General features: G+C 42.7%; 1 protein-coding gene across 3 annotated transcripts in view; it reads left to right on the top strand.

Moving 5' to 3' along the window:
• inpp4b (inositol polyphosphate-4-phosphatase type II B) overlaps nt 1-22,323 on the top strand; it is a 129,112-nt gene that overhangs the window by 58,230 nt on the left and 48,559 nt on the right. For all 3 annotated transcript variants that reach the window (XM_054605298.1, XM_054605297.1, XM_054605299.1), the window contains 3 exons: nt 5,911-6,016; nt 16,001-16,070; nt 19,587-19,734. In XM_054605298.1, the coding sequence (XP_054461273.1) occupies nt 5,911-6,016; nt 16,001-16,070; nt 19,587-19,734 (324 nt within the window). The remainder of the gene's footprint in view (nt 1-5,910; nt 6,017-16,000; nt 16,071-19,586; nt 19,735-22,323) is intronic.

Below are 22,323 nucleotides of genomic sequence, written 5' to 3'. Positions count from 1 at the left end.
GGATGCGTTGTTCCTTGTTGTACCGAGCCCGGGGTTTATACGTAAAGGTGATAGAGCCTTTAGGAGTCAAGTCTCCTAGACTGTGGAATGACCTGCCTGAGGAAATCAGGGCTGCAAACCCTGTTTCAACTTTTAAACCCCTTTTCTTTTCTTTTTTAACTTTTTTAAAAATCATCTTTCGGATTTTTATTTGTGTTTTATGACATTTTAGTTTGTTTTCGTTTTCGTAGTTCATAACATTATTTTTGTGTTTCAAGTTTCTTCCTTTTTTTTTTACTGTAGGTGCTCAAGGTGCTTTTTAAATAAAGTTTATAATTATTATTATAATTAGTTCAGAGTATTGGAAGCAGACGAAGGATAATGTGTCTTTGTTTGAAGGGTGAGGTGAGAAATTAAGAGACTTAAATTGACACTTAGTGCTCCTCCTTATCCAGTTCATACAGCATATCTGGCCCTAGTCCAATTTTAATCATTTGGCACAAAGCAACTGTCACGTACATTAATTTAAAGGGATGTTCACGCCGGTAATGGCCAATACCATGTGCTCTTAATGTTGTGCCAACATATATGAAGAGGCTTATTGTATCAATTCTACTCTGTGTGTGAGTAAATATTTTTATAAGTGCAGTAGTACCTGTTACAGACACCTGACAGGTAGTCCCTATTATATAATAATAACCTGGGTAATATGAAATAAATATAATAACTCATTGTTGAGGAGTTGCAACAGAACACATGTTAATATGATACTTTAAAACTAAGATTAGTGTAGATAGAATCACAATATTATATGAACAATATTCACAATAAGTAAACAATCCAAATCTCTCTTCTTTGAGGAGTGCAGTTGTTTTGAGGACATTACAGGAATATGGATCTCAGTGGTGAACATGAAATTCTACCGATACATTCTCGTTAAACTGAAATAACCTTCATGCTCTCAGTTGCTAAGATGGCTGCTGAAGGGCCAACCAATGCAGCTACATACTTTGAATCAGTTCCACCTTTCCAGTCTCATTAGCGTTGGTCAGCATTACACATACCGTCCCTCGTGTGTAGCCATGCTGCTCAGCATGAAATGAAGCTCATCTTTTTCTTAAGCTCGAGTTTTGATAGGTCCCTATAGGTCGGTGGTAAACACAACAGGGGGTGGAGGGGAAACGCGGTTTCTTGACCTATTCTTAACCACCATGCTCATCTTTTATAGTTCACCTATTTTACATGGCCGGTGACAATAATGCGCTTCACTAAAAAGGACATCTTCAATCGTTGATATGCTTTGTGATTCTTGAACATCAAGATTTGACATGCAGTAGATTCTGCTCACAGTCAATTGAAGCATGCAATATGTTTCTTCATGTGAATGGTACCATATCCATTTATATTCATATTTGTGCGGATCACTCTACCATAGAAGCTGGTATATCAATGTAGCACAAGGGATTCTTCATTGAGTTTTGGTTTGTTCTTTTTTTCCGACATAAACAGCTTTCTCATCATCTCCCCTGTCTGACTTTCCTGAAATTCTATGGAATGCATAAACATTGCACACAGCATACATCAACCATATAGTTTTGAGCCCCAGCCTGGATTGATGTGATTGGTTAAAAGAAAATAGCATCCTTTCTGGATAGTTTTTCCACCTTGCTTCCTCTGTGAAAACAGCTTCTCCCAGACTGTTGCTGACACTGGTTAAGCACTAACATAAAAGTAAATGTAGTGTGAAGACACTTCTCGTCATGCAAGAATAAAGAAGTGTGTGTGATGTGACTGGAACAAATAGGATGCGTTAAAACTCACAAATCTTGTGCAAGTATGCATCCTGGCCCGACATAGCTCCTATTCTGCTTATTTCAGATGTATTGCAGCAGACAAATTTTTTTTAACATTGCATAAATTTGCATGTTGCAGAGATTGATCACACTGGTGTATTCTGAATAAACCGGCTCGTTTTTGCTTGAAACTGTGATCCTTGCTCAACCTTTTATCCACACAAGTTCTGAGCACGCCACTCCACTGCTAATTAAATGTACTTAATTTCCATACCAAACATCTTATATCAATCTATATATATATATATATATATATATATATATATATATATATATATATATATATATTTCTTTCGGAATAAACTTAAAGTGGTCCAGACAAGCCAGAGAATGTTTGCTCATTTTCGGGTTCCCCAGTGATTCTAGCCAGCTCTATATAAACAAGGCCTCCAGTGTAGTCTTATTGGTTGAGTCAGTCCTTCACTTGCAAAATGTGCAAGTACTGCTGAGTCACTCCTCGTTCTGAGTCATTTATCCACAACATAGAATTGTCACTATCACTTCTAAAGTTGGCATTCACCATTATTACAGACCCAAGTTCTAACATCTGACTTCAGTGAAAACTAGCCAGTGCTATATTTAGCCCACCCATCCAGCTTTATATAGGTCAAGAATCCCATCTACACTTCCACTGCTACACTTCAAGTCTGTAGCATTCAAGTTGCCTGTGTAAGATACTGGCACTTAGTTTTCTCTGACCGCTCCCATTCCAAAGGCATAGTACAGTTTTAAGGACACCTAAAGCTAATCCTCAGTGGGCAGAATCCTATGCAAGAAGCAAAATGGTTGTACAGGTCCTGCTGTATATTTTTTGTTTCCTACAGTTACAGAAAAAAAGCCCTTGTGAGGGGAAAAGCCAACGCTGTTTTGTGGCTGTCAGGTGTTTTCCTCTCTGAGGCTTCCTACAGAGAAAACTGCCTGACGGCCACAGAAGTATCGCTGCTTTGAAGTTTTTGGATGAACTTTTACCACCCACAGGCTGTTGAATTCACACCTTTGAAAATGTATTACACTTGTCCTTCCTTTGGCATAAATGTGTGAGTATTCCCTTCTTTAGGTTCACAAATCAGCAGAAAGAGGGCATTTGCTTGGTCACTTTGACTCTTCTAGTTTGTCATAAACAGGCTGACTAAAAAGTATCCGCTTGTATCTACAGGGACAAAACAACTACTGATTACCATCTATTGCATCTTAAAACTTAACTGCTCATTTCTCAAAGCAAGAAAATCACAAAATAACAACCTTCACCATCTGTTTCTGTCTTCTATTCAAATTAGCACAGGTAAAATGCTAATACTGCTAATTGCGATATAATTGGAAACCATGGTGAAACAATGGTGCTCATGTTTCTGCTACATAGCAACAGACACTTATGTCCAGCTCAAACACTAGGCTGGATGTTTACTCAAACCACTTAAACTGGGATTTTAAGTGATGTGGTTTAGGTGTGAATAGAACTTGTAAATCTAAAATTAACCATAATCCCTATTGTCATTTTTAAGCCAAAATTAGCAGAGATTTCCTTAAGGGTCTTGTGGATATCTGTTTCTCATTTAAATGAATCATGCACACATCCTCTTTGTAAGATTTGTCAGATTGCTTGTAAAAAGTGTAATACAAACCGTTATTTAGACAGTTTAGTTTCATGTCACTTGTGTGTCTGTTTTTATATTTTGAATATCCAGTGCATTTTCATCCCAACAACAAAATTGGCTCGACATAAATTCACAAATCATTGAACCTTGAAATGTTCTAACTGAACCGTATCATGTTTGGCATGATCCTTAGTAGATGACTTACCTTTTAATTTTCTCTTGATGTGTCTATAAATAAACAATATTTTTATTCCTGAGAAGAAGCAAATGTAAGATTTGTTATACCGTAGGAGACCTTTATTTAATGCAAATGATTTATTGACTCTTGTGTAAACGGTTGCTGTATGGTACCGTGTAAACAAACTAAAGGCATACGGCTCCTACATAAGGGGCCTATTAGACCTGCAGGGTAAAGATTAGTTCTTAAAAACAAATCACACTGCATGTTCCTACATTGGAAATGTGTTTGTAAATTGCAAGCAAGGCTTTCAAAAGGAAATAACTGTTAAATGTAACTTATAACCGATAACTAATTATTTTTCGAATTGTTTGCCAAATCCTTAGCAGCCATTTTAAGCACATTATTTTTGTCACTTTAACAAAGCTGTCTGATTAACTGTTGTCATAAAAGAGATCCTGGGCCAATTAGATTTAAAAAAAGATTGCTCTCAGGCAAAGTACAATCTGCAGACTTGTTTCCCTGCCAACTCTAACAGACGGAAAGAGATGGTTGGAGGAGGGGGAGGGGGGAGGGAGGGAGGGAGGGAGAGGGTTGTGGGAGAAGGGCCTTTTTTCATCCACAGCTCTCGACAGAACCTTCAAAGTTAATTCAGGGTCAGTGAGTACGCATACTAAAAGACTGTAGATTGCCAAATAAGAAAGTTTGTGTCACTGCAGACCAGTCATTCTGTCAGGAAGTTAACATCTCTGCTCTTTTCTTCGCTTGATTTTTGGCAGAATTTAATAAATAAACCAGCAATGCGGGGATCTCATCAATAGAATGAGCTGCTGAAGAGTGCTTTTCCTCACAGACAATAATGTAAAAAGATTTATTTGAACAGGTGCTGAGTTTTAGTTTGACCTCAAATCAAAAGAATAACAATTTATCTCTTAACGGCATAGATCAATTATCCTAAAGCAATTCTAACAAAGTCTCCTCTGTCTGTTTTAAATGCAGAGTTTCATTAGTGGATTGAGGCCGAGCAATCCAAAGAGCAGAGGGCCACTTTAACCCCTAAGGTTTGCATAGGGATGACAATCGCTGAATGTGATGCATGTTAATCTCCATTTCCTCGATTGTGTGTGGGCCACTGTCAGTACAAACTGTTTGTTCAAAGTCAGGGTGACTTTCTTTTACCGTGCTTAAGTCCCCTGTTGCACAGAGAAACAGAAGAGGAGAGAGAGATGATGAGGAAAAGGGGGGAAACGGAAAGATGAGCAGAGGAGTAAACACAGAGACAGGTGTCTGGCAAGGGACAATGATTAGATTTATAAACCAAGCAATGTTATTTTCTCTGCTCGGGGACTGCTGTAAGACATTAAGCACTAACTGAAGCTCCCAGAGTCCCACAGCAGAGACATCTGTCCCCCCCCCCCCCTCTCCCTCTTTGAAAAACCCAATCCTCCTTTTCTTGTACTCCCTCACATTCCTCCCTGCCTCTCAGCTCAGCATCTCTTCTTCTTCCTCCTCTTTTCCCCTGGGCACGTTTATTTTTTCTCGCTCGCGTCCGACCAAGATGGATTGGCCTTGAAAGCATCCTTTCTGCTTCCGTCACCCTCCTTGTGTTTTCTCCCCCTCAGTCAGGGGTCCCCCCCCCAGTCTCCCCAGACCACTGGCTGGCACAAAATTCATAGTGCAATTCACTTCCAGTTGGAGTGGAACTGAGCACATTAGAGACGGGTCTGCTAAGGTGATCAGACTTGCTTTCGCAAAGCCCAGGGACCATTTTTCTTCATTTGAGAGCATCTGTCTTGCTGTCAATACTATAGATTTTCTATCAGCTCCTTAATTATGGCTCCATGATTGGGAACGTTATTGGTCGGGCTCCTTGATATGAAAACTCTAGTATCCATTCTGAGTCTGTCAGGGCTCACAGCCTGGGTTATTATACGGCCATTTGAACAGTGATACGAAATATTCCTTCTTTCCTCCCCCCTTTCAGCGTACAGCCGGAACAGGATCGACTTTATTCAGCTTTCATACTCCTCTGCGAAATCTGTCAGAAAAAGAAATCGCCGCAGTACAAGCATCCATGTCCTGATTCCAGCTTTATTACTCCACAACCTGTTCGAGGCTCAAAATAAGCTCATTAGGTTTGGAGAGTTTGGGGGCCCAACATGGAGATGAATACTATTCAGGCCCGTGGAGGGGAAGTAGCTGGAGGAAAACATCATTTTACAGAACAGATGTTTTGCTCAACAGATTAAATGACGAGGCTAACGCAATGTAAATCTTTTTTCTCTCTCTTCTTTTCTCCCACTAGGTCATCTGATGGCATGTGTGCAGCGGGAACAGTGGTGGTGAGTCATCTGAAGATGGGGGAGATGGAGGACGTAGACCACATCACCACTGAGATATCATCACACAAGGTAAAGTAGCAGAGTGAAGACAGAAAGCAGGAGTCTCCATGCTCCAGATGCCTAGCGCTAATGCTAGGATTAGACTGGCACTGCTCAAGTCCTCCAATGAGATTAAATAAACTTCAGTAAACCCTAATGGGGATTTTGTGTGTGTGTGTGTGTGTGTGTGTGTGTGTGTGTGTGTGTGTGTGTGTGTGTGTGTGTGTGTGTGTGTGTGTGTGTGTGTGTGTGTGTGTGTGTGTGTGTGTGTGTGTGTGTGTGTGTGTGTGTGTGTGTGACGTCTGTATCTGTGACTACATTTGTTTTTTCCTCTCTTTCATATATAGAATAGATTAAAGAGAGACTGATCGAATTAGCATCCTGACACTCACACCCTGTTTGTCTGGGATTGTGTAGCCAGTTACTGCAGCTTTCCTTCATCTGACCAAGCGGCAGATGCTTCCTGAATGTGGCTTCCTTATCGTCGCCACCCCCATCTCCCGTCTAATCTCATACAACACATGCCGCTTAACTCGGCTCTGAAGTGACTTACATAATGAACGGAAGAAAGAGCATTCTCCTTCAGACTTTGACAGAAAACTGAAGATTTTCTCATCTGAATGGGGTGCCGCTACACCAAAAATGAAGTTGTATGTACTCTGATTTCACTTAATTTTCCTTACGTTCCTAATGCGGACAGATTTGTTAAAACATTTGTCTTTGAGTGTGTGTGTGCTGTAGAGCCAGAGTTGGGTATTAAAATGTAAAGAAGGAGCTTTAATGATGCTTCTGATCTGTAAATGGGAACATTCAGATGTTCCCTTACCACAGCAAAGCTCTGCAAAGCAGCATGTATACTTGTAGTCCTTGCCTGCTTTTGATCTGTTGTTTTGTGTGTGTATTTTGTGTGTGTGTGTGTGTGTGTGTGTGTGTGTGTGTGTGTGTGTGTGTGTGTGTGTGTGTGTGTGTGTGTGTGTGTGTGTGTGTGTGTGTGTGTGTGTGTGTGTGTGTGTGTGTGTGTGTGTGTATTTTGTGTGTGTGTATTTTGTGTGTGTGTACTGTCACTGTCTTATATAATTGACCAAGGGCTTCTACATGGCTGACTGGCTTTTGGTTCTGCCAACCCCTGTTGCTGGTGCAGGGAGGTTCCCTGCTAGGCTCCAGAGTGTCACTGACAATCTGCCCACGTCGCCTTGATGAATGTGTTTCGTTCGTGCGTGCGTGCGTGCGTGTGTGTGTGTGTTGTCACAGCACATTTCCCCTTGTGTGTTGTTACTTGTGGAAGATGAGGGCAGGAAAGAGGGATGGTATATGACAAACATTAGGGACGGCTCACTTGAGACTCAAGACTCACTTGCGGCAAAGTTCTTGTTCAATTACCTTAGTTGTGTGCACGTCCTGCTGCCTGAATTTATGGTGTGTGTGTTTATGTGTCAGGGTTAAAGGCACTTGATTGATCGTTCCCTGTCATTGCTTGAGTGCTGCCGATCATGAATATCCCGCTGACCCCTTACAAACAGTCAGCTGGAACAAGAAAGAGACTCCAGTCACCTTTGATCTGATCTCTTTACATATTTTAGTCATCAAAGAGCCATTGAACACATGCTGCCTACAATTACAATGGGACTCCTTTTCCGCAGCTGTGGCCCTTGGCTCATTGTTAATACTTTTCATTATCTGAGACCTTGCGTTAATGCTTTCTGAAATGTCCAGATTGTTTCTGTCTGTATTTTTTAACGGACACATTTTATTTTTGGAGATTGTGTGTGTGTGAGCATGGGTGTTGGGTTGGGTGTCTATTTTATTCAGGATCAGTTTCTAAGCTAGGAGAGGTGATGGATTGTTCCTAGCAGTCATTAAAGTCTTTTTTCTGGGGACAGGTTGGGCTGTCTGGCTGTGTTAAATGGTTCATCAGACAGGGCAGAGCTGACACATAGCGAGCAAAAAAAATTGTTAGTTGTCACCATTGCTTTGATGAGGAGTCCCATACTTAATGCATCAAGAGGCATTGAAGGTTTTCATTATCAAAGTCCTAGCAGAGGTTTTGTTGTAACCCGGTGGCTACCTCCGGGTCTGCCAGAGTGAAACCAATGCAGAAGTTTATTTAAACTTGCATTCTCGCTACTGACCAGCTGGGGGCGACTTCTACGTTTCAAAAAGATGTTCGATTGTATGAAAGTCGATGAGAAAATGACCCTACTTCTCACTTGATTTATTACCTCAGTAAACATTGAAAACATGAGTTTATGGTCTCAATCACTAGTTTGACGTCTTTTTCAGTACAGCATGATGTTCATTAGGTAAAGTATGGTCCCATTAAGAGTAAATTAAACCATAAAGCTGAGTATGCTTTAGGGAGGGGTTACTGTGATAGGGTACTTTTACACTATTTGTTAAATTAACTTGACGGTTTTATACTTAATAGCACCAACAATGTCCTAAATTAAAATCAGACAACATCACAATAGCATAGCAGAGCAACAATAATTTGTGTAAAGTTACTAAGGGGATTGGACTTTGTAGGCAACCATCCATCCATTTCCTTCCGCTTATCCGGGGCCGGGTCACGGGGGCAGCAAGCTAAGGAGGGTCCTCCAGACGTCCTTCTCCCCAGCAACACTTTCCAGCTCCTCCTGGGGAACCCCGAGGCGTTCCCAGGCCAGACAAGATATATAATCTCTCCAGCGTGTTCTGGGTCTACCCCGGGGCCTCTTACCAGTTGGACGTGCCTGGAAAACCTCTAAAGGGAGGCGTCCAGGAGGCATCCTGATCAGATGCCCGAGCCACCTCAGCTGGCCCCTTTCGACGCGAAGGAGCAGCGGCTCTACTCCGAGCTCCCTCCGGATGTCTGAGCTCCTCACCCTATCTCTAAGGCTGAGCCCAGCCACCCTACGAAGGAAGCTCATTTCGGCCGCTTGTATTCGCGATCTCATTCTTTCGGTCACTACCCAAAGCTCATGACCATAGGTGAGGGTTGGAACGTAGATGGACTGGTAAATCGAGAGCTTTGCCTTACGGCTCAGCTCCTTCTTCACCAAAACTGTCCGGTACAATGCCCGCATCACTGCTGACGCTGCACCGAACCGCCTGTCCATCTCCCGCTCCATTTTACCCTCACTCGTGAATAAGATCCCGAGATACTTGAACTCCCTCGCTTGGGGCATTGACTCACTCCCAACCCAGAGGGTGCAATCCACCGTTTTCCGGAAGATAACCATGGCCTCAGACTTGGAGGTACTGACTCTCATCCCGACCGCTTCACACTCGGCTGTGAATCGCCCCAGTGCGTGCTGAAGGTCACGTTCTGAAGAAGCCAACAGAACCACATCATCTGCAAAAAGCAGGGATGTGATTCTGAGGTCCCCAAACCGGAAACTCTCCTCCCCCGGCTGCGCCTTGAAATCCTGTCCATGAAAATCACAAACAGGATTGGTGACAATGGGCAGCCCTGGCGGAGGCCAACACGCACTGGGAACAAGCTCGACTTTGTGCCGAGTATCCGGACACAGCTCTCACTTTGGTCATACAAGGACCGAATGGCTCGTAGTAACGAACCAGGTACCCCATATTCCCGCAGTACCCCCCACAGGACTCCCCGAGGGACACGGTCGAAGGCCTTCTCCAAGTCCACAAAACACATGTAGACTGGATGAGCAAACTCCCATGCACCCTCCAACAGACCTGCAAGGGTAAAGAGTTGGTCCGCTGTTCCACGTCCAGGACGGAATCCGCATTGTTCCTCCTGAACCCGAGGTTCGACAATCGGACGGAGCCTCCTTTCCAGCACCCTGGAGTAAACTTTCCCGGGAGGCTGAGCAGTGTGATACCCCTATAATTGGAGCACACTCTCTGGTCCCCCTTTTTGAAAATGGGAACCACCACCCTGGTCTGCCACTCCACAGGCACTGTACCCAACTTCCACGCAACATTGAAGAGACGTGTCAACCAAGACAGCCCAACAATGTCCAGAGCCTTTAGCATCTCCGGTCGAATCTCATCCACTCCTGGCGCTTTGCAGCTGAAGAGCTTTTTAACTACCCCAACGACCTCCGCCAGGCATATGGACGAGTCTTCCCCTGAGTCTTCAGACTCTGCCTCTTCCACAGAGGACGTGTTGGTCGGGTTCAGGAGTTCCTCAAAGTGTTCTTTCCACCGCTCGACAATATCCCCAGTCCGGTCTGCAGTTCTCCCCCCCTGCTGAGCACAGCCTGAGAAAAGCCCTGTTTCCCCTTTCTGAGTCGTCTCACGGTTTGCCAGAACTTCCTTGAGGCCATTCGAAAGTCCTTCTCCATGGCCTCGCCGAACTCCTCCCACACCCGGGTTTTTGCCTCAGCAACCGCCGCAGCTGCAGCCCTTCTGGCCAACCGGTACCTGCCTGCTGATTCAGGAGACCCCTGGGCCAACCAAGCCTGAAAGGCCTCCTTCTTCAGCTTGACGGCCTCCTTCACCGCTGGTGTCCACCAGCGGGTTCTCGGATTGCCGCCACGACAGGCACCGATTGCCTTCCGACCACAACTCCTAGCAGCAGCTTCCACAATGGAGGATTTGAACATGGCCCACTCGGATTCCATGTCCCAAGCCTCCCCCGGGATGCACGAGACATTATTCCGGAGGTGGGAGTTGAAGACCTTGCGGACAGGATCCTCAGCCAGACGTTCCCAGTTCACCCTCACTACACGTTGGGGTTTACCGGGTCTGTCCGGCAGCCTCCCCCGCCACCTGATCCAACTCACCACCAGGTGGTGATCAGTTGACAGCTCTGCTCCTCTCTTCACCCGAGTGTCCAAGACATACGGCCGCAGGTCTGATGACACAACTACAAAGTCGATCATAGACCTTTGGCCTAGGGTGTTCTGGTACCAAGTACACTTATGAACCTCCCTATGCTCAAACATGGTGTTTGTTATGGACAGTCCATGACTAGCACAGAAGTCCAACAACAAAGCACCACTCGGGTTCAGATCGGGCAGGCCGTTCCTCCCAATCACACCCCTCCAGGTTTCTCCGTCGTTACCCACGTGAGCGTTGAAGTCTCCCAGAAGAAGAGTCCCCAGTCGGCGCCCTTTCCAGAACACCACCCAAGGACTCCAAGAAGGCCGCGTACTCCGAACTGCCGTTTGGTGCATAGGCACATATGACAGTCAGAGACTTTCCCCCTGCGATTCCACAACAGCGGCGCCCAGCCGGGGGCTTGTGAGTATCCCCACACCCGCCCGGCGCCTCTCACCCTGGGCAACTCCGGAAAAGGAAAAAGTCCAGCCCCTCTCCAGGAGTTTGGTTCCAGAACCGGTGCTATGCGTGGAGGTGAGCCCAACTATATCTAGTTGGTAGCGCTCCACCTCCCCCACCAGCTCCGGTTCCTTCCCCGCCAGAGAGGTGACATGTGCCAAGGCCCGGCCACCAGACGCCGCCAGTGAGCTCCCCCTCCCGGGTCTGGCTCCAGGAGGGTGCCCCGGTTTCCCTATTCTGGGCGAGGTGCCACAACCTTGCATCGTCCGATTCATTGGGGTGAATCGCTCTTAGTCTGACCCCTCCCCCGAGACCACTTTGCCTTGGGAGACCCTACCAGGAGCTATTGCCCCCGACAACACAGCTCTCAGGATCACTGGGGCACACAAACCCCTCCACCACGATAAGGTGGCGATTCATTGGAGGAGACCAACTGTGGTTCATTGGATAAATATTTTTTTACTTTGCTTGGATTTAGAAAACTGCCCTTGTTTGGGATTCCCTAAAACTAAAATAAAACATTACAGTATATGTTCAGTTTATTTATGTAGTATGAGGAAGGATTTTCTGGGGGGGTATTTTCTGCTTTATTCTCTTATCATTTTTCTTTGGTAGGTTCACTGAAAGAAACACATTGAAGATAATGGGCATGTTGCCCAGTAACACATTGTAATTGAAACATTTAAACGGTGTGGTTCTCCATCGGTATCAGACCACTTCGCTCTGCTGCCTCGGGGCGACTGGTTGCCCCGTCGCTCAGAGGTCCCTGCGGCCGATCCACCCGGTCACAGCTTTTTTCCGTCCTGGCCCCTCAGTGGTGGAATGAACTCCCCACTGACGTCAGGACAGCAGAGTCACTGCCCATCTTTCGGCGCAGGCTAAAAACTCACCTCTTCAAGAAGTACTACCATGAGCCTTCCTCGTAGCACTTATTGCATTCGTATTAGTATTAGTTGTTGCACGTATTGTATTCGTATCAGTTCGCTGCACTTATTGTATTCGTATTCGTTTACTGCACTTATCCTATTCGTAGTAGTTTGTAGCACTTATTGTATTCGTATTAGTCTGTTGCAATTATTGTTTTCGTAGTATTTTGCCTCTGCACTATACTTTTGCTCTGGTTTATGCTTTAAGATGCTTGTTTAAGAAAGGAGATGCACTTATGACTTCTGGGGCCGGTATTTCAAAACTTGTAATCCAGATCAGAATGATCCGGATAACCAAATCCCCCTGTCCTCAGCCACGGATCAACCTGATCTATCCCGGTATTTCAAAACTTTGCTGGATTGGATCAGAGTGATCCTGATACCGGCAGATTGGGATGTCCAAATCCGTCCCGCCCCTGGATCACAGACAGGAAACAGGAAATGGAGCCAACATTTTACAGAAAAAGGAGAAGCTAGCTCAACTATTGTCTCTGAATTAAAGTATAATCTTAGCCAGTGTTGATGCGTCCTCAGACTAGATGAAAGGCAATCATTATATTGAGTTAACCAATTATGTAAATCAGCACAAAGTTGAAAGAAGAGCTCGGCGATCTCTAATTAAGCAGAGTTCGCGCTAATGCGAGCTAACGCTGCTCCATTGACTCCTGTGTTAAGGAGCTAACAAGCTAGTAAATAGGCTAGCGTCTGTATGTCGCGGTCCACAGTCCATTTGAATGCATTCACTCGCAAGGCATTGCGTGTAGATTTTAAAATGTGTTGTACATATCTTTTTAGGAAACAGTTGTTAACAAAGGGGACAGCCCTAAAACCTTAATATTAGATTTTCTTTACAGATGTCTGTGGGAAGAGACTTGCACAGACTTGCTCCAAATGGCATTACTTTTTGAGCTTTGGCTATGAAAATTAAGTGTGTGTGCTGAATGCATGTGAATAAAAACATACAATGAACTACTGAAGGTGGAAACGGAACGGGCTCAGCAACAAATAATTCTAACAAATGAACAAATCAAACTAACACTTCTTAAACAAGAAGAAGTGAAGTTAAGAATTCAGTTGCTGGAAAAGCAGTTAAAAGACTGAAATGTATACTGCATAGTTTAACACTGTTTGTTTAATAAATCACATTGTTTTTCCTTCATAATTCCTTGTTAATTGGAGTTTGTAATGTCACTTACACGCAGTAGTGTAATGTTTATTCTGTGTTGCACTTCTGACGCCGATTTGTTAAAGCATTGCAGTGAACAGCGTGCATGTTTGCAGAAAAAAAAAGGAACGTGAAAAGGAAATAAACATTGATCAAACAGCAGTGAAGCTTAGTTGTATTAAACAAAGAACTTTGGGAGCAGTTACACTTCAACTGTTCAAATCTTAACATGTAATCTCCCTCAAATCCACCTCTGAGGTGGGATCAGGGTGATCCTGATTTTTAGGATCAAACTGATCCAGATTTCTCACTTAAGTTTTGAAATACTCAACAGCAGCTTTTAATCCGGATCAAAGGCAGGATTGGATTGCCATCTGAATCTTCAGGATCAGATTTGCTTTGAAATACCCGTTTTTAGGATCTGATCAGGATTTAATCCAATCCAGGTGGATTAATCCTGTCGGATCATTTTGAAATACCGGCCCCTGGGGCCGGTATTTCAAAACTTGTAATCCAGATCAGAATGATCCGGATAACCAAATCCCCCTGTCCTCAGCCACGGATCAACCTGATCTATCCCGGTATTTCAAAACTTTGCTGGATTGGATCAGAGTGATCCTGATACCGGCAGATTGGGATGTCCAAATCCGTCCCGCCCCTGGATCACAGACAGCAAACAGGAAATGGAGCCAACATTTTACAGAAAAAGGAGAAGCTAGCTCAACTATTGTCTCTGAATTAAAGTATAATCTTAGCCAGTGTTGATGCGTCCTCAGACTAGATGAAAGGCAATCATTATATTGAGTTAACCAATTATGTAAATCAGCACAAAGTTGAAAGAAGAGCTCGGCGATCTCTAATTAAGCAGAGTTCGCGCTAATGCGAGCTAACGCTGCTCCATTGACTCCTGTGTTAAGGAGCTAACAAGCTAGTAAATAGGCTAGCGTCTGTATGTCGCGGTCCACAGTCCATTTGAATGCATTCACTCGCAAGGCATTGTGTGTAGATTTTAAAATGTGTTGTACATATCTTTTTAGGAAACAGTTGTTAACAAAGGGGACAGCCCTAAAACCTTAATATTAGATTTTCTTTACAGATGTCTGTGGGAAGAGACTTGCACAGACTTGCTCCAAATGGCATTACTTTTTGAGCTTTGGCTATGAAAATTAAGTGTGTGTGCTGAATGCATGTGAATAAAAACATACAATGAACTACTGAAGGTGGAAACGGAACGGGCTCAGCAACAAATAATTCTAACAAATGAACAAATCAAACTAACACTTCTTAAACAAGAAGAAGTGAAGTTAAGAATTCAGTTGCTGGAAAAGCAGTTAAAAGACTGAAATGTATACTGCATAGTTTAACACTGTTTGTTTAATAAATCACATTGTTTTTCCTTCATAATTCCTTGTTAATTGGAGTTTGTAATGTCACTTACACGCAGTAGTGTAATGTTTATTCTGTGTTGCACTTCTGACGCCGATTTGTTAAAGCATTGCAGTGAACAGCGTGCATGTTTGCAGAAAAAAAAAAGGAACGTGAAAAGGAAATAAACATTGATCAAACAGCAGTGAAGCTTAGTTGTATTAAACAAAGAACTTTGGGAGCAGTTACACTTCAACTGTTCAAATCTTAACATGTAATCTCCCTCAAATCCACCTCTGAGGTGGGGTCAGGGTGATCCTGATTTTTAGGATCAAACTGATCCAGATTTCCCACTTAAGTTTTGAAATACTCAACAGCAGCTTTTAATCCGGATCAAAGGCAGGATTGGATTGCCAAATCTGAATCTGAATCTTCAGGATCAGATTTGCTTTGAAATACCCGTTTTTAGGATCTGATCAGGATTTAATCCAATCCAGGTGGATTAATCCTGTCGGATCATTTTGAAATACCGGCCCCTGGTGACTAGTAGTTCTCTTGAATACCTATGTTGAATACACTTCCTGTAAGTCGCTTTGGATAAAAGCGTCTGCTAAATGCCTGTAATGTAATGTAATGTAGATAAGGTGAGGTAAATCCAGAGCAGAGGAAACTGTTCATGTTTATATGTTTTGATTTAGTAGCATGTAGTTATTCTTTAAAAGCATCATACTGCATTGTCCATGTCGAATGTGTTGTGCTCTGAACCGTATGTCAATGCACAGTCATTTGAAATGTAGTAACAGAGGATGAAACTAACAATTTGGTGAGTCGATAAAAACTGAAATGTGGATTGAGGTAATCATTTCTCAACCTGCAACCCATTTAGTGAAGTCACAGCAGTGTGTTTTCCTTCAGCTGTCACCTGCTAGAACACCACTGATTGTAATGAAGGCAGAAGTGCTTGATACTTGAGAATTTTAACTAAAAAGTCAGCAGCTGTTTGCTCTTTGTGGCACCATGGGTCTACGCTTTAAAAGTAGTGTTTGTAATGTGCATACAGCACAGATTGTTTCATTGAAATTAAATGGCATTATTGGATTGATGCAAACAAAAACCAAGAAAATTACTATTTAACATATGAAACCATCCATGCATCATATCTGCAGTTATGTTTTAAGTTTCATGTTTTATTTCAGTTGAATGAGTTTGGTCTCCATTGTACCTCATAAGTAATAGTCAAGATGAAAGCCCTGCTAGTCAAGAGAAAAATATCATAATTATTTAAATATTCTCTCTCTGTTTCTCTCCTGCTGTTCTTTTCCTTTCCAGTGTCCCTTGGTTTCTGAGTCCGCGTCCCATTCCTGCATCGACCGGGAAAATAACCCGCTGACAGGTCCAGGTATGATTCACATCTTCAACACTTGTAATTTCACTATTCATTGCGGAAGGATGTGGCAATCAAAGAAAAAGAAAGAAAGAAACATGTGTTCTCTAATTTCCTTTCTTTATATTATTTATTTGTGGTATAAAATAAGTTATATTTACAGGAGACAAATGGCAAAATCTTATTACGTAATAGCCTCAAAGGAAGGCTTGAAATAATTCACCTAGATGTTATTGAAATTTAGCATTGTGCTAGTAAGCATGTTACTTTATCCAAAAGTCCCTTAATGTTGATATGCATCAAAGTATTTTTTTGCCTAACCAAGATCTTTCGGATATCATATTTGTTTAAATCATTTTTATTTGTATTATTATTATTAAAAAAGGAGTCTTGACATTTTTAGGCTGTGACAATAAATAGTGGGAGACCACGAGGTAAACCCTCTTGGCTCTTTGTGGACTAACTGAAGACAAGCTAAGTATGTCTTGCTAGCTGTGTTAGATTAACACAGTACGCTATCTCTCTCACTGGTAGATAAAGAGAGAATCTTTGAGAGAAAATGAAAGACACATGGACAGAAGAGGGGTAGACTTGAAAAGGTCACAACTTCTGCTGTGTTGAAACTTCACAGCCCTTGTTCAGAGGACACTTAGGAAACTAGTTTACTTGTTTCACCCCATGCACTCATTTGTTCCACACATCACTTCTCTCTTTTATCCAGATTCTCACCACCTACTTAAGCTTCCAAGCAGCCCCACGCCTGTTGTCGTGGCGTCATTGTCGTTTACTGTTTCTACGGAGATTAGCTAGTGAACGGAAGCCATTTTTGTAAGAGCACATCTGCAGCCCGTCGAGACAAAACCCTCCCTGCAGACCCCGAGTAATGCAATTTAGTCTTCCACTTTTATTACCTATCAAAATGTGCATGCAGAGAGCAGGGAGAGAGGGGAGCCCACACACGGCATGTCTCAGGAAGTCATTTTCTTAAGAGGTGTTGGAAAGGAAAACCGAAGCGCCTGATTGGTGGTCAGATTAGCGCGGTGGCGGGGAGGAGTTCAGGGGTTAATCTGCTTCTCTGACGGAGGTGGAAGTCAGCAACTGTCGCATTTCCGATTAAGGTTGCGCCTAAACCCCCTTCTCTCCATGTGGCCCTTGCTCCCCATTTATTTTTGTGATCCATTTCACTTTCTCTAATCCCCATGCCAACAATGTCGGAATATCCCATTTAATTTAGTTGCCGTTATGAATCCTTTCTGGGGTGATTCAAGGCTTAACCTTAATCATCATTAATTTCAACATCAACTTTAGCAGCGTAGAGAAATATTAATAAGCCTCTCTACAGCCTATTTGGCTAGCAGTTATTGTCCTTCGGAGGAGCTCTAATTGTCTTTATGGACCTCGGTTCATTGTGTATCAACACAATATTTTTAGCGTAGTATCATGTAACAAAGAAAAACAAATTATCCTTTTTAACAATATATCTTCAAAAGATGTTATTCGTGATTTTGATGGTAAACATGTATTTAATAGTAAACAAAGATATGTGCAAAACATTAATAGGAACACCTTTGATGAAGAAGGTCAGGAGTGTTTTAAAATGTTCAAGAATTTTGCCACACTGCCTTTGTCATATGGTGCTTAATTTCTAATGTGCTCCTCATGGTTACTGTATGTGGCTTTTACTAGGCACATATTCTCCTTGGTTTTACTCAGTGACCATCTCTAGTTCTGCTAGGAAAGGCCCCGCCATGAAAGTGGCTTGCGGCTTCAGCTTTACAGCTTCCAAGGGCAGTAGTACTACTAGTAGTAGTAGTAGTAGAAGTAGTAGTAGTAGTCCGTGAGACTGTCAACCAAGGCGGACTGATCTCAGTGTGCTGTCAGCAGCGATAGTTTACGTTAGATTGGTGGGAAATGAACAGCAGTGCCCTCGTTCATATTAAGGTTTGTTTGGACAATCATGGAGGTCGATGGCACTTTAGCTAAAAAGATTTATTGAAAATAAGAAAAATATAGAAAATTGTCAGGAAAGTGATAGAGAATTTAATTGGATTTGTTGGAGCGCCTCGGTAGCAGAATTATTACAGCACATGCAAAAAATCTGCAACATCCCCTGACTGTACTGTCTTAACTGTATGTCTTACGTCATGTATTGTATGTATTATGTTTTGTCTTTTCTGTGGACCCCAGGAAGATTTGTGGTCGCCAAGGTGTTAGCTAATGGTGATCCAGTTAATAAACAATAAACAATGCCCGGTTTGATTCCAGACGTGTTGCATTTCATACCCCTAACTCTCTCCCCCATTTCCAGTCTGTTTAAACACTGTCATCTATCAAGTAAAGGTGAACAATAAACACCAACATTTTTGTTTTTGGATCTAAATGTTTGCCCAAAATGAACCAGCGTTTTTGAAACACAATTAAAGCAGTAGTTAAAACCAGCCAGTGATCACACCTCATGACATTACATCGTATATCAAAATCCTCTTACAACATATGAACTCCCACTGTAGTGCGCATTCTTTAACCAATATGCATTGAAGGGAATCACTGAAACTAAACACTCGAGGACAAATGACGTAGCAGCACCAGGAGTAATGACTTGGTCACTTGGACAGATGACTTTGGAGAAAGGACAATGTGGGGCCAGATCTGGGTACAGTTCAGTGTGATAGGTTTGGTGGGGGTGGGGGGGGTGGCGTTCTCTGTGCTGTCAGCATGAGCAGAAGGGAGTCTCGCACTTTTGAGTTCAAGCGAAAACATTTTACTGGTGCCACGCATGTTTGACTGCCTAGAGCGAGATTGTAGACGATTCACCCCGGGTGCTTGAGCTCCGACTTACTGAGTGACTTCCTTTATGACTGCAGCTCTGGAAACGGAAAAGGAGTGGTAAACACTGTTCAAGGCAGACAGCTTTCTTGCCCTCTGCTGCCAGCATGCAGATAAGAGCATTAGAGCTGTTTTTTCCGTTTGCAGCCTTCGATTGATGCCATTAGCCACTCTGCAAAAAATGAAGAAGATGGGGCTGAATCTGAATGGGTTTTAACGGGACTGCTGGGTGGTGGGGTTAGCAAGCAAAGTTACAGAGTGAGTCAACTCTCTCTGACCGACTGTTGTACATTAAACAAGCAATTAAAATGGAAATGGAAGAAAAAGGATTAACAGGACAAGGTCTCACTATTTTAGTCAGTTTTCTTGTCTGCTGTGCTGCCACTGAAGTGGAAAGAGAGGAAAAGAAGGGCTCTGGAAGATGATAAACACCTAATCTTTGGCAGACACAGTTATTGATTATAGATTTTAATTTGTGCGTCATACCACATGTGACACTTGAAGAGTTTCTGTCTGTAGCTTCCTTGAGGGTGTCAACTGTCTGTTGGTTTTAAATCAGAGAATTTCAAAAGTTGAAATTATCTTTGATGAGAATGTGTTGTATTTCCTGCTGTGTCAGATGGTTCAATAAACCTCTCTTCCCTCCCTTTGTCTCTCTCTCTCTCTCTCTCTCTCTCTCTCTCTCTCTCTCTCTCTGTCTCTCAGTGTTCAAGAACCCAATATGCAAGGTGTACCGATTTCAAACAGTGGACAGCAAGTGGATGCTTGTGCGAGAACAAATGGAGGAGTGCACGTTGTCCTTTAGCATCCCTAAGCAGCTGCTCTCGCGGTATATTCAGGAGGACATGAGCAGGTAAGTCACCCTGAACTCATACTGTTGATCCTGTGGATGTCACAGCAAGCTTTCTCGTTGCATCAGAAAGCCCATGTCCTTGTTTGCATCAACTAACCAGCCAATGGAGAACAATCAACAGTAAAACTCCAACCGGGTGTTACCTCTTAATGTGTACAGTAAGTGTGTGTAGTTTCTTGATCGTTGTTCCTGACCCAGTTCATCCTAAGTGATTGTTTAAAAGTTCCGCCTGTATTTGGAGAGGAGTGAATTATTCAGATCTACTTAACACTTCAAACGAGGCTGCTATGCTCATGTATCCAGAACACGACTAACACACTCATGCAAACCTTCTCCTGGTCCTCCCATGAAGCATTGCAAGAAGGCTCCTTCAACATCCTGCCACTGGTGCTGAATTAGACAATTACTTTAAAGTTATACAAGATTTCAGTCCTGGTTAATCCTGTGATAAAGGTGCAGGTAAACACTAAAGGTCCCTTAATTATAGGGAGAGCAAACACTCCTTGAGCAGCAGTTGTCTAAAAAGTACAACAGAGAAGCAACTGGTGTATCTGTCAGTAGCGTAGCCAAACGAACTTAGAAGGTCAAGTTAGTAATCAGCCTTTTTATCGTCATGCCATGAGCAATTATAGTCTGACTGTGTGCTGTGCTCACAAGTAGTTTTCCACACAATGGCAGGTTCAAGTAAAGTTGTTTACCTTTCTGAGGAGCCTTCAAACCTTCATCTAACAGCTCATTGTGATGTGTCCTTCTTGTTCCATTACTCCTGCTAGAATTTAAAACTGCATTGTCAAAATATTATCGTTTTGGGATTTTTACTTTCAGGGGGGAAAGAAGTGTGAATAAATTGGTTTTATCACATATAAACTCCATCAAGGCAAAGTTCAAGAACATAACTGCAATTAAAGTCCAGTCCAATTGATAGTCTGTGAGAATCCTTGTGTGAGAATGAGGACCGGTGGGTGATGTTTCACCTCTCTCTGACTGTGCACCAGTAATTAGATGCCGCGGTCCCATCCCTCAGGCTCGACCAGTGTTTGTCAAGGCAGATCATTCCTCAAATGGCCTGTTGTCCCTGGCAACCCCTTCTCATATATAACACACAAAGGCGTCCATACATAAACGCACACACAGTTTCAGATGATTTATTTACACCCCCTTTAAAACAAAGAATTAAAAGGCGAAGTCCCGCCCCTTTAGAAGGACCACCAAAGGACCATGATCCTGTTTAAATTGTGCAACAAATTACACATATGATGTTTGTCAATTTAAATGATCGTTTTTTCACACATCGGTTCTTTATAGGCATAAAAAGATGCAATCGGAGACATTGACGAATCGTTCATTGGAGAAGAGCTTGATTTATAATCACAGCGTGCACCTTAAGGATCAGGCAGAGTTCAAGGACACAATTACATACTAGAACATACACACAAGCGTGTTTAAACCCTCCACCACACACATGCAGCCGTTATTGACCGTTTACTAGACAAGCTTTGTAATTAGTTTACCTGTCTAACAGTCTGTTCACATTCCTCGACCATGGTTCCCACTTTCTCAGTATCTCCTACCCTGCTTTCTGTTTAAATAGAAGATGATGTGCTATTTAAATTAAAGCATTTAAATCTCAAATAAATTTAGAGGACAATTATATAATATTTATTAAATGTCTTATCTGTAAAATGCAGCTCATGAGCACACAGCAGGCTCCAGAGCATGGCTACCATATATAACGTTTGTTCATTAATAGTCAAGTGTACCGTATCTCCAGCTTGGTCGCCTAAGAACCTCTCCTATAATCCTCTTTTTAAATGTTGTCTTTCTCCCGGTGCCTCTCTGGTGCATGCTCTCGGTGTTTTTTTAATGATTCAGTTAGTGCTGCAAAGTTGTGGTGCAGCGGCGGATGGTGGGTGGCTTAGTTTGCTTCACCACTCTGTGATAATCTTGGATATTTCTTCCTCCTGTTCTTCCTTTGATGTCTACAGTCTTGTTTTAATCTAACTCTGCGAACACAGAGGTGGCAGATTTTTTCTTCTTTCCTGCGGTGATGATGCTGTGACTCCTTGTGTTTGTGTGTGTATTTATAAAGATAATTAATGCATGTGTAGTAAAGTGTCAGTGTGTGGGTGTCGATTTAACCCCATTCATTAAGAGCTGTCTGGTTTCTCATTATTGGAAAAAAAATCATTCTCCTTCTTTTCCTGTTAATAAATAAGCACTGTGATAGTGTTTAAGGATCATATAGGTGACATGTTGACATCCGGCTTCATTGTTTCCAATGTTCTGTACATTCAAGATCAGTATCAATGACATCAGTGCTTGTTGGATGTGCTGTAAAAGAAGGGTTTTCTCTCAGTACCAACCAGGAGGTTTTATTGACCCCACACACAAAGCCCTCTGGGAATAAATTAAAATGGCACTATAACGCACCATGAAATAACAGCGCCCACATGACAGGTCTTTGCTCTTTGAGAAATGTATTCTGCTGTCCCAGTCATCTGTCCAACTCAATTTGGAGCCATTGTTCTATCTGATTATTGTCCATTGTGTAATTTTTCTAGTACCTGCCTAATGTTTTAGTCAAGATAA

This window comes from Anoplopoma fimbria, chromosome 9 (assembly GCF_027596085.1).
Source record: "Anoplopoma fimbria isolate UVic2021 breed Golden Eagle Sablefish chromosome 9, Afim_UVic_2022, whole genome shotgun sequence".
NCBI lineage: Eukaryota > Metazoa > Chordata > Actinopteri > Perciformes > Anoplopomatidae > Anoplopoma > Anoplopoma fimbria.
This window is presented reverse-complemented; position numbering and strand designations above follow the sequence as displayed.